The sequence below is a fragment of the Symsagittifera roscoffensis genome, chromosome 3, assembly GCF_963678635.1.
Source record: "Symsagittifera roscoffensis chromosome 3, txSymRosc1.1, whole genome shotgun sequence".
NCBI lineage: Eukaryota > Metazoa > Xenacoelomorpha > Acoela > Convolutidae > Symsagittifera > Symsagittifera roscoffensis.
Window position 1 is genome coordinate 38,413,033 of NC_087064.1, and position 12,469 is coordinate 38,425,501.

Genomic DNA, 12,469 nt, shown 5'->3' on the forward strand with positions numbered 1-12,469 from the left:
ACCCTTCTACAAACTTAGAAGGTCTTCCACAAAAGGCGATTTATTCAAACATTCAACATGAAACTATTTAATAAGTTTATCACAACAATTAGGCTAAAAGTACTCGGAACAACACAATTATAGTTGTATATTATGTTTTTTCGTGTCGAGTTGCGTGTTCTTATTGAAGAAACGTAAGACGTATCGAGTCTAATTGTAAGGACATCAACGCTTATCATCTCCTTTTAATCATTATCACTTCCATATCTAGAAAGTTCTAAGGATTTTGACTGGAATACGTGATGAAGGGGCTCCTGACTGTAACCTCGGTTACTATGATACTTTTCACCTTCTGATTACTTGGAGTACTTTGTATAATTCAATACAGTTTTCCACTTCTATCCACGTTATACTTTACACTTCCATATCTAGAAAATTCCTAGAATTTTGACTGGAGTATGTGATGAAGGGACTCCTGACTTAAACTTCGGTTACTATGATACTTTTAACATATCGCATCTAATTAATAGTTTTTTTAAATTTGTCAGAAAAGTTAGATTTCGATGGAATTTCTCTCACAAGTATACATTTCCAGATTTTCAACGTTTCACATCGAATTTCTAGATCTTTTTCGTTTTAGGACGAATGACGGGCGGGGACGCCAGTATACCCGACGAGGAGACAGAAAGTCATAGTTCCGAAGAAAGCGAATCCTCTTCGGTTGAAGTTTGCGGGTCTCTCCAAAAATGGACTAATTATATCCATGGATGGCAAGATCGCTATTTTGTGCTGAAAGATGGTTGCATTAGTTACTTCAAAGATAAATCCAACATTGCAACTGGATCCAGAGGGTCTCTGAGTCTGGCGAAAGCTTTAGTTAAAGAGCATGAATTTGACGAGCTTAGGTTTGATATCGGGGTAAATGATTGTGTTTGGTACTGTAGAGCCAAGAACAGAGAGGAGAGAAGAACTTGGCTGGATGCCATTGAGCTTTACAGAAACGATTCCAGCATTGATTCTGCTATGAGCAGAAATGGATCCATGTTTTCCCTGAATTCCATCAATAGCGGAAATATGCTTCTTAGTGGTAAAAGTAAACTTAACCGCGGCCAGGAATTGTTGACTTTGCAATCTGAAATGGACACTTTGCGAAGTTCATCGAAGCAGTTAGTTCAAAAAATAGAACTGCACATGCAATTGAGTGCAAGCACTTTGCCAGATCAGAATGGCGATTCACCACAGACGCTCGAAACCGACATGTCTCTATTCAGGGCTGACTGCTTAACTTTCAAAACAACTACTGACAACCTTTTGGATCTGTGTAAACAATGTGTTGATCTATCAATGGTCCAAGATGAGAAACTGCGCAGAAAATTGGACGAGGAAATTAGAAAGCGAAAGAAATTAGAAGAAGCTATCCGGTCTCTGAAGGAAAATATGATGACCGCTAATTTACGAGATGGGCCTGATTTTCAAGAGGGCCCAAACAGTGCAATCACGGATGAAATGTGGTTCGATGCAATTGACGGTGTCCTTGAAAAGCTGGACGAGGATACATACAACCCTGAAAAAGCATCTCTGGTAAAAGTTCCCCTGACATGTGGAACTCAGCGGACACAACATAGGTTCTCCAGCGCATGTGACAACTATGTTAAAGAGAACCTCAAATACGCCTTTTCTTCGTCCGACCAAGTAGAAGGCGAGGATGGATGGGAGCTGATGCACTCAGAGGGTGAAATGCGGGTTTATCGTAAAGAAGTTGAAATAGACGGATTGGTTTTGGATCCTCTGAAAGCAACACATCAGGTAGAAGGCATAACGGCTGAGGAAATGTGTCGTTGGTTTTTTGATCCGGATGTAAAAATGGAATGGGAAGGACATCTTCTGGAGAAGGTGAAAGTGCTTGAGATTTTAGCACCGGACACAGTGATCATTCAGTCAGTAATGAAACGAGTCTGGCCGTCCGCGCAACGAGACATAGTTTACTTATCGCATATCCGTCATGTTAGTGCATATAACCAAGAAAGCAATGAAAACGATACCTGGATTGTGTGCAATTACTCCGTTGACCACAGTGAGGGTGTTCTCGGAAGGGGAGTGGTTAGGTGCCAAGTTAGGGCTTCGATGGTGTGTCAGACTATCGTCATAAATACCGGAGTAGTTTCCGCCAATTTAAAGTACCCTAGATCAAAAGTTGCTTGTAAAGTGTGGTATACTGCAGACGTGAATCCTGGTGGATGGGCTCCGGCCAAGGTGCTACGTCAGATTTATAAACATGAATATCCTAAATTTCTTACCAAGTTCGGTCAGTATGTGTATTCTAAGACAGCGCCTTTGCAACCCGAAGTTTCAATTCCAACTTTTCTGTAGAATGTCGAATCTCAAGTTTTCCTATTGGCGCAGTGTATCGCCAAGTGAAAAAAGTTTGAAATTCTGAAAATTTTAATTAGTTGGAATACTGTTTCTGTAAATTATAGATTAATTCATCTATTTGTTATTACTATCTTTATAAGCGTGGCTCTTTTTCCTTCCCCCTCCCACCTCACATAAGCGTCAGTTTTATGGTGTAACGAGGGGTTTTACAAGGTTAATTATGAAGACCTAAAATGTTTGTCATAGCCTAATTAGTTCGCATGCCAATTTTTGTAACATTCGGATAAAGTGAACAAAACTTCAATAGTAAAATTTTGCAGATGGGGGGGGGGAAAGGAAAAAGAGCCATAAGCGTTAATGAAGGAATTGATTAATTACTCTAGGTCCAGTTTTAAAACCAATTTTTTTTTGGTTTTTCGTAGTTTGACTTGTGCTTTTTTGGAAATCGAAATTTTTAAAAGTCATTTGCAAATGGCGAGAAAAAGCATGAATTAGTTGGAGTTTCGAAAATCATTGTGCAATTTACAGATTTTCCAGAGAAATATAAATATTGGGTGACGGATAAAAATTAGACGTCTCTATTTAAAAACCGAGTTTAGACATTTATTACGCTTGCGATTAGCAAGCATTATCAAATCGGTATATATTTTTTTCGGGTTAACAACTGGTTTAGAAAAATCAGTTGAATCAGTTAGCATGCCGTTCTATTCACTTCTTCCTTGCATTGCCGTTCTATTCATTCTTTCCCGTTTCCGTTTTTTCTCTCAAGTCTGGGTTCGAGTCTCGGCCGGACTTTGTTTCTTTGCAATTGTATGCAATTAAAATTTTTCGGTTAAAATTGAGTTCGCTTGTCTGCTCAAGTGTTGTCGGCTACTATGCCACATCAAAGAGTTTTGCTCGTGCTGTAAGCAACTTTCTTAGCAGTAGCAAGTGTTGTTCATTCTAGTTTCAGGGAGTGACTTGAAAGTTTTTAATTGTTTTTAATTTTTTTTTCGGCGTAACCTGTGCCTGCTTTTTTCGATGCAATTGTTGTTCTTTTATGTTGCAAAAAGGAATAGAAAGATTCTTTTTTTAAAGCTCAAATAGCTTTATTTTTTGGTTCAACTGGTGTCTGCTAAAAGATTGTGGGCTTAATGGCCACATCATTGATTTTGCTTAAGCTGTAAACAACCTTCTTCGCAGCGGCAATTGTTGTTCATTCCAGTTTCAGGGAGGAGTTTGAAAGATTTTGAATTTTTTAAATGTTTTTTTTTTGGTTCAACTGGTGTCTGCGTCGGCTTAATGGCCACATCGCTGTTTTTTTTTTGTGTTGTCAGCAAATTTAATCGCAGTTTTTCAGGGAGGGACTGATTAAAAAAAATAGAATGATTTTTTTTTTCGTTTCAACTGGTGTCTGCTCAAAGATCGGCGGCTTAATGGCTACATCACTGATTTTTTTTGTGCTATAATCAAATTTCACCACAGTTTTTTTAGGGAGGAACTGGAAAATTTTAAAAAGTAAATTCTTTTTTCTTCTCGGTCCAACTTGTGTCTGCTCAAAGATTGTCGGCTTAACGGCCACATCACTGTTTTTTTTTGCGCTGTAAGCCTTTTTCTCTGTAGTTTTTCAGGGAGGGAATTGAAAGATTAAGAAAAAAAATCGGGTGTTACTGGTATCTACTGAAAGGTTGTCGGCTTTGTGGTCAAATCACGGATTTTGCTTAAGCTTTAAGCAGCTTTCATTGCAAATGCAACTGTTGTTCATTCCAGTTTCAGGGAGGGACTTGAAAGTTTTTGTATTTGTTTTATTTCTTTTTTTTTGGTTAAACAGGTGTCTGCTGAAAGATTGTTGGCTTAATCAGTGATTTTTTTTAGGCTGCAAGCAAATTTCACCGCAGTTTTTCAAGGAGGGACCTGAAAGTTTTTAAAAAATTCAAATAATTTTTTTTTCGGTTCAATTGGTATCTGCTCAAAGATTGTGGTCGTAGTGGCCACATCGCTGATTTTCTTGTGCTGTAACCAAATTCGGGCCCACTGTTTTACCCCAAATATGGATTGTTTTTGGCTTTTTAAGTCAATGAAAAATTAAACTGAAACTACCGGGTCAATTATTGACAAAACTATATTAAAAAGAGCATCCAATTTTGCCAGACTAGCGAGGAAGAGCAACTTCATGCTATACTTCATGAAATCATTTACAATTTTTTGCTTTCGCTTCCTCCCATGAGCTGATGAAAAGCATCATTTACGCTGCTAAACTGAGGATATGAGTTTGGCTGCGTATATTTTTTGACTAAGGGTCTACTGCACTGACCCTTGTTTCAAGAAATGTCATAAGTTCAGGAGCGCCCCGGGCATTGGAAAAACAGCCGTTTTTTGCATTTTGTTAGACTTGCAAGCATGCTACCGAAACTGAATTCCCTCACCAAAATTCTGCTAGGCGATATTAATCTTTCTCAAATTCGCGTTTTATCGACGGAGTTGTTTGTTTTCCCCTGAAATAAGTATTTACATATCGCCGAACGCAAAAATGGTGGTATATAAACAAGCTATCGTTTAAACCCGCCGAACTTACCTAAAGAACGTTATTCATAAGATTAGCAAAATAATTCGCGATTAATCAATTAATTTATCGAAGCTGATCGCGGTTATCTTCTGCTCAAAAATTGTCGGCTTAGTGGCCACATCACAGATTTTACTTGTACTTAGCAATTTTCACTGCTGTTGCAAGGGCAAGTGTTGTTCATTCCAGTTTCATGGAGGGAATCGAACGATTTTATTTTTCTAAATATAATTTTTTTTGTTGCAACTGGTGTCTGCTCAAAGTTTTTCGGCTGAGCGTCCAGATCACGGATTTTGCTTAAGCTGCAAGCAGCTTTCTTTGCAAGGGCAATTGTTGTTCTTTCCAGTTTCTGGAAGGGAGTTTATTTTTTATATTTTTTTTAACTGGTTTTTTGAAAGATTGTCGGCCTAATGCCAAAATCACAGGCTTTTTCTGCCCTGTAAGCAAATTTTGCCGCAGTTTTTCAGGGAGGAACTTGAAAGGTTAAAAAATGTAAAAATCTTTTTTGTGCCAACTGGTGTCCGCTCCAAGATTGTCGGCTTAGTGGCTACATCACTGATTTTTCTTGTGCTTTAAGCAACTTTCATTGTAGTTGCAAGTGCTAAGTTTGTGAATTGGAGTTTTAATTGGTAATCCAATCTTATATTTTTTTCTTTGTTTGATGTAATACAAAATTTTCAAGCTCATTTAAAATCCAAGTCCTTGAATAGCCAAACTTTTCTGCATGAAAATATTCCTCAAATCTCTGAGCATTTTCCAATATTAACCGGACAATTGATTAACCGATGAGCGTTTAAATAGTTAATGATGAAGTAATGACAATATCAGTTGCCTTGAAAAATTTAATGGGTAAACTTCATTGAATTATCTTTTTGGTTACGGTTTTTAAGCATAGAAATCAGTTTTAAATCGAAGTGAGCTTTTTTAGGTATTATAGTATTTTATAGTTTTAATCACGTTTTTGGACAACGTCAAAAGTGTCATCAATTTAGTGTGTTGGAAAAAGTTCCAACAGACATAATTTATTAAAAAGAACAATTGTTCCATTTTGACAAATTTTTGCATGCAATATCGTTTTTCACGTAACCTCTAGGATAATTTTAGTCGAAAAAATAGTTTTTCCAAATTACGTTAAATGCTTTCTTTTGACTAATTTTTCCTGCCCGAACTTTTTGCTAGTAACTAAAGCTTTTAACAAAATTATCGGACAACTTCTTAAGCTTTTGAAATAGATCTTACCTTCAAATTGAAATTAATTCAGTTTAGATCTTTTTGTTTGCGTTTTATATGTTCGCTTTGTTGAAAAATGGCATGGCAGATCGCTGCTGAATGAAAATTGTTTTGAAGTTATAATTACTAGAAAAAAGTTCGGACAGACAAAAATAACTTTTTTCAGAAATGTAGGTATCAATGTCCCTTAAAAATTCAAAATTTGGTTTGCTCTTTTGGCAGTTCAAACGCAATTTTTAAAGTTCGTTTATTTTTTCATTTCTATTTCACTGTCTCAAGGTCAGAATTGTTTCAGAAATTTTAGAGGTTGTCCGATAAATTTGTTAAAAGCTATATAACTCTGACCTTTGAACAGGAAAAGGGCGGTAAAATAGAGTTGAAAAAAATTGAAACATGAAATCAAATAGTAATAGCAAATGGCCATTGTTAGCGAATTATCCCAATGTCATCTAAAAAATGAAAAATGGCTTATGTTTTTTTTATGTTTGTTGTATAGCAAGTGAAGTAAAGCTCCGCATCGTCTCTGTGCTTAGACAACTTCGTATGTTAAAGCTAGCATTTTGGGCAAGAAGCAAAGAGCAAACAAATTTTGTCCCATTGTTCATTGATATATTTACACTTGCGAGATCAAGTGTCTTATAATCGGGAACTAGACTAATTTCCCGTAATCAGCTCTTACACTTCTGTAAGAAATTTTGAAGTTGCTCTGTTAGTGAACCTTTGCATCATCGAGAAGTTTCCACGTGGCCTAGAGGTAGCTCTGATGCCTTAGTAGCATTAGGTCTGTGTTTAGAGTCCGAAAAAAAGTGTTTCGATTCCAAGAAAAAAATTCCGATAAAATTTAATTGTTTGGAAAATTGTCCGGGGGGTGCTGACCCTCATGTATTAAGATAGGCTGTTTTGTATCCAGTCAGCACCCCATGTATTGAGGTAGAGAATAGATTTCTCAATGTATCAAAATAATTTAAAGTTACAGAAGTTTTTTTGGCGACCGATTTTTCGATGCAGCCATTGTTTAAGATCCTCTACACCAATGTATAAGATCCTTTGTTTATATAATCCTATGGTTATAATTTTCGGCATGTATTAAGTTACGCGGGTTGAAATGTTATGTTTCAAAAAGTAATCAGCGCTCGATTTTCCAATTTTTTTTCTATAGGTTATAGAAATTCAATGTATAAAGATAGGGTATACAGTCTGTAATGTATTAAGATACAATGTTTCAGTATCATGAAAAATATGGTCAGACAATTGAGGTTTTGGTGCACAAATCTCAATCTATAGAAAAAATTGTTGGACGTTTTTGGCATTTTTTAAATCGCTTCCGGTGTAATTGTAAAGTATCTATTTAAAAAAAGTGTAGAGTATAATGAACCAAAGTTTATTTTAATTTTTGTTATGAAAGACAATGAACACTTTTTGGTGATTTTCCCCTAAACAGTTTGCGTTTTTTTTCCTTTTTCCCCTTGAAACTTTGAACTACGATACGGTTTGATCTGAATTGAGCTAAGATTTGCTTTATAACGTGCTCTAACTATAAAAACAATGCTCATATTAGCTATAACAACGCTGAAATCAAACTGAAACATTGCTAAACCCTCCGAACCCTTCTGCTGATGTTCTTGCTGAACTGCGTTGATTTCATATTTTATCCTACTTTTTATGACAATTATCACCCTAGTAATTAAAATGGGACAATGTTGAAGAAAGTTCAGACACAACTTTCGAAAACTACATCTCATATTTAACAAAGAAATTGATTCAACTGTGATAGAAATACGCGCTTTTCTAAAAGACCGAATATTTTCTACGTATTCATCTGTTCTATTACTGAATGGATCTGCTAAAACTTAAACTTCTGGAAATTCTTTCGCCTTATTTAAATTAATATTGAGATCATTAGTGTGAATTGATTTTTTGCTAAATTCACTCAAAAATTTGGTAAAAGCTTATTTGAAGCATATTCAAAGTAGTTGTTAGTAATCTACTTGAAATTTTTAGCACATTCTTAGCGTAAGTTAAATCCCGCTTTCTGTTTTTTTGATTATCCAGCTATTGTAAATTTTTTCAGCAAATTTCCATTTTTTTCAAATATCAATTTTCTTGCAAAACAACCTTAATGTCACTTTTTATCCTTGATTTCTTATCATAAGATTCTCAAAAAGTGCTTAAGTGAGATGGAACTGTTTAAGGGAACCAAAGCGAATACATCGGGACATGTCATTGGTGAAATTGAAAGTATATTATTAGTTCAGATTGGCGAACAAAATAAGAGCAAATCCCTTAAAAAATTATCTGAAAACTTTTCCAAAAATTTTGTACTGCAGGTTTTTTTGGATTTACTTTTTGAAATTCAATTAGACGTATGCAATGAAATCATGTTTTGAAATTATGTTCTCGCAACATTTTCAACTTTTCGCACCCTTTTAAACTCAGAAAAGAAAATGGAGGTATTAGTTGTGTTCATTGAACAATATTTTTCAATCTTCAGCGAAGTTTATTCCAAAATTATCTCAGATTCTCTAGTGGTGTCTCTCTTCGAACCCATTCATGTCAAATATCATATCAAACACTGAAATGGAGATGTTTTTATTGCTTTGGCTGAAATGATCAGTTTTTGAGAAATAATAGCAATTTCAAATTAAAGTATGACGTTAAAGCAGATTTTTCATTTCTGATCCATCTAAATTCTTTCAAGCGATCACTTTTTGTATGAAATTCAACGTGAGAAAAACTGTAGCAATGAATTGATCATTTAAAATCTAAGGAAGAGTTAAAGACTTAGTCTCAGAAAAATTCTCCTTGAAAGCAATCAACTCTCAATAACTACACTTAATTTATCAAATGACGCGAGAACGTTTTTGTGTGATAATATCTTAGCTATAGTTTGTACGAAAAGTTCAAACTAATTTTGTTTGCTCAACGTTTCTCAACTTATCCCATTTAGTCGGGTCTAGGACAACAAGCTGACGGGACTTCAAGCCGAAGGGACTTCAAGCCGAAATTAAAACTTTACAAGCACCTCAAAACACTATTTTATCATCTCTAAAAAAACGTTGTTTTTCAAAAGTTTTGGCAAGTTTAGTCCATAATAAACGTTATTCATGACAAGGCACCACTTGTGATTGGCATCCGTTAATAACATCAGCCGGTTTTTGAAATGCATAAATAATAAACATGAAAAATGCCTTCAACCATGTTTTACTTTTCAAGTTTCCGAAACCTCATTTGGAGGCTTAAATTTTGTGCAACGTCAATAACTTGTGAAGAAAGATCATGAAATTGAGAAAGTTTTCAAAAAAGTTTTCAAACTAATCATATTTCACGAGTTTATAAGGAACTATTCGGCTTGGAGTCCCTAATTTTACGATTCCGCTTGAAGTCCCGTCGGCTTGATGTCCGGCACCCCATTTAGTCAAGTAAGATTTTCTTTGTTTCTGCTTCCGATTGAATCAATTTGAAAAAAAAAACTACAAAAAAATGAATTTTTGACAGAAAACATTTTTTGGAAGGATCGTTTACTAATTCAAAGCAAGGTTATTTCTGTCTGAAGTTTGTTTTGCAAGTGTAAAAGTGTAGAGTGTAAAATGTTACCAAAAGTCGATAATAGGACAATGAACACGTTTTGTCGTTTCTGTTGAAAACAAGCGTCTTCTCTTCCTGTTTCCCTCATAAATTTGAACTGCGATACAAATTGATCTAATTCGAGCTAAGATATGCTCTCCAAAGTGCTGTAACTATCAAATTATTGCTCATAATAACTTAAACTATGCTGAAGTTAAGCTTAAACTTGGCTGAAACCTCCGACGACTCGGAAAAATTGTGGAAAGTCAAGTTTATTTTTGCTCGACTCAATATCTGTCCACATTTCTCTGCTTTAAATCTTTTATTTTGATAGTTGAGTAGCTTTCTGTCGAAGTGAATCTCAATTATAGCAAATTTCATGGAAATTCCTTGAAAAATAAAATGATTTTTGTTTACAATTTGTTGTATTTCACCTTTTGAGTTTACAAATTTTTATACAAAATTAAAGCGCTGTGTAGTTCTTCTTTAATCTTATTGATCAAACTTCAGAGAAATTTCAAAATTCTTGCTGAACTGCCACAATATTATGTTTTATCAGAGTTTTTAAATCTCAATTATCACCCTAGTAACTAAAAAATGACGCTGTTGTAGAACGTTTTGGGCACAAATCTCGACAATTACTTCTATTTTTCAACGAAATTGATTCAAATGTGGAAAAAACTCTGTCTAAAAAACCAAATATTTTCTACTTATCTGTACTACTACTGTATGGATCTTGAAACAAAAACTACAACTTCTTGCATTTTTTTTCACCTAATTCAAATCAATATTGAGAAAAATAGCGTAAAATCATTTTTCATTGCTAAAGTCTCTCTAAGATTTGGGTGAAGCTGATTAAAAGCATATTCGAAGCAAGCATATTTGAAGTAAATTTCAAGTATCATATCAAAGACTGAACTGGAGATTTTTTACATCCGTTTCTGCTGAAATGAACACAGTTCTTGAAAAATTCCAATAATTTTAAGTAAAAGTATGACGTGAAAGCAGAATCATCTTTTCTGCTTCATCCTTTTTCTTCCAAGCAAACTCTTTTTGCATGAAATTCCATGCTAAAAATGATTTAAGGGAAACACTGTATCAATTAACCGATAATTTTAAAATCTAACGAAGAGTTATTTTAGATAATTTCTCCAAAAAAGTACTTAAGTCTATAAATTCCCTTTTATCAAATGATAGAAAAAAAGTGTCTATCAATTCTATATAAATGCCTAAAGTTGAGAACTTTTTTTTGTGTTATAATTGCGTAAGCTATAGTTTGTATGCAAGTTTCAAACTATTTTTTTTTGCGCAGTTCCTCAACTATTCCAATAAACTTCAACCTATTTTTTTGCCATTTTCTCAAGTTTTTTGTGTCTGATTCAAAACTGAATTTAAGCAAAAAACTATGTGCTAAAGGTTCGTTTGCTAATTCAAAGCAAAGTTAGCAGCAAAATTTTTTCTTTTCATAGTACAAACATACAAATTCAGAAAAATCTCTGAACCAAAAAGTGTAATCCTTTGTTTTATCACTTAATTTCAATTTTGAAGCTAACTTTCAGACTGGAAACAATTTTTAAATCTTGAAATGGTCAAAGTCAGTCAAAACATCAGATTTTTCATCTTGGCCGTCAGTTTTTGAATTTTTTAAATCGTGGAAATTATTTTAAAAAATCTTGAATCGGAGTGCATAAGCCTCCATTTATTCGCTTGGAAATTTCCTTTCTTGATTCTACCTAAATTTACTAAATTAGTAAAAACATAAAATCAATAATTAAACAAAACGGTTGAATAATTCGATTTGATAAAAACCAATAAAATAAAAAACAATGTTTCATTGCATACTTCTGTTTGTCTTTCAGTGCAGAAATCCAAGAAAAACATTTGTTGTATAGAAAATTCTGAAGGTTTTCAGACAATATTTAACAGATTTGCTCTTAATCTATTCACCAAACTTCGCGTAAAGTTTTAACCGTAAACTCTCCATTTAGCAGTTACATGTGCTTTTTTATTTGACGTTGATCGATTTAACTTGTTCTAATTCTCCCTGACCTGAATTTTTTGAGAATCTGATGACGAAAATTAAGAATGAAAAGTGACATTAAGATTAATTTGCAAGAAAATTGATATTAAGTTTGCGGAAAAAATTTACAAATGCGAGATATAAAAAGCAGAAAAGCTAAATTCATTGCAATTTTTTGTTCTGTAGATGCGAAAGAGATTACTAACATGTATGAAGAGATGTCGGTTAAATTCACTCACATTCGAATATGCTTTTAATGTGCTTTTACGAAATTTTCAGGTGACGTTAGCAACAAAGTTAATTTTACACTAATGATCGTTATTGCAATTTAAGGAAGTAGAAGAATCTCCAGAAGTTAAAGTTTTTGTTTTTGCAAGATCCATTCATGACTATTACAGATGATTAAGTAAAAAAGTTATGGAATTTTAGAAGAGTATGCACTTCCACCATATTTGAATGAATATCCTTAAATACAAGATGTAATTTTCGAAGTTTGTGTCTGAAGTTTTCTCCAACTTTGTCTTTTTTAATTGCTAGGGTGATGATTCTGATACGTGATAATTTAGTACACGTGGATAATTCGGATAAACTTGGATTCTGTGAGATTATGGCAGTTCAGCAAGAATTTTCAAGTTTCTCTGAAGTTTTATCAATTTGGTCAAAGAATCAAACACAGTGCTTTATTTTTTCTTTTTCTTGATAAAAGCGGTATAATCTTAGATCAAATTGCGAGGTGAAATCTAGTCGTGGTTTTTTTCTAG

General features: G+C 34.1%; 1 protein-coding gene across 1 annotated transcript; it reads left to right on the forward strand.

Annotated features, from left to right (window-relative positions):
* Positions 1-581: 581 nt before the first annotated feature.
* On the forward strand, positions 582-2,479 carry LOC134841074 (ceramide transfer protein-like). Its single transcript, XM_063856848.1, has one exon. It carries the CDS (start codon positions 625-627, stop codon positions 2,347-2,349), a length of 1,725 nt encoding a protein of 574 aa, XP_063712918.1. The 5' UTR covers positions 582-624; the 3' UTR covers positions 2,350-2,479.
* Positions 2,480-12,469: the final 9,990 nt, after the last annotated feature.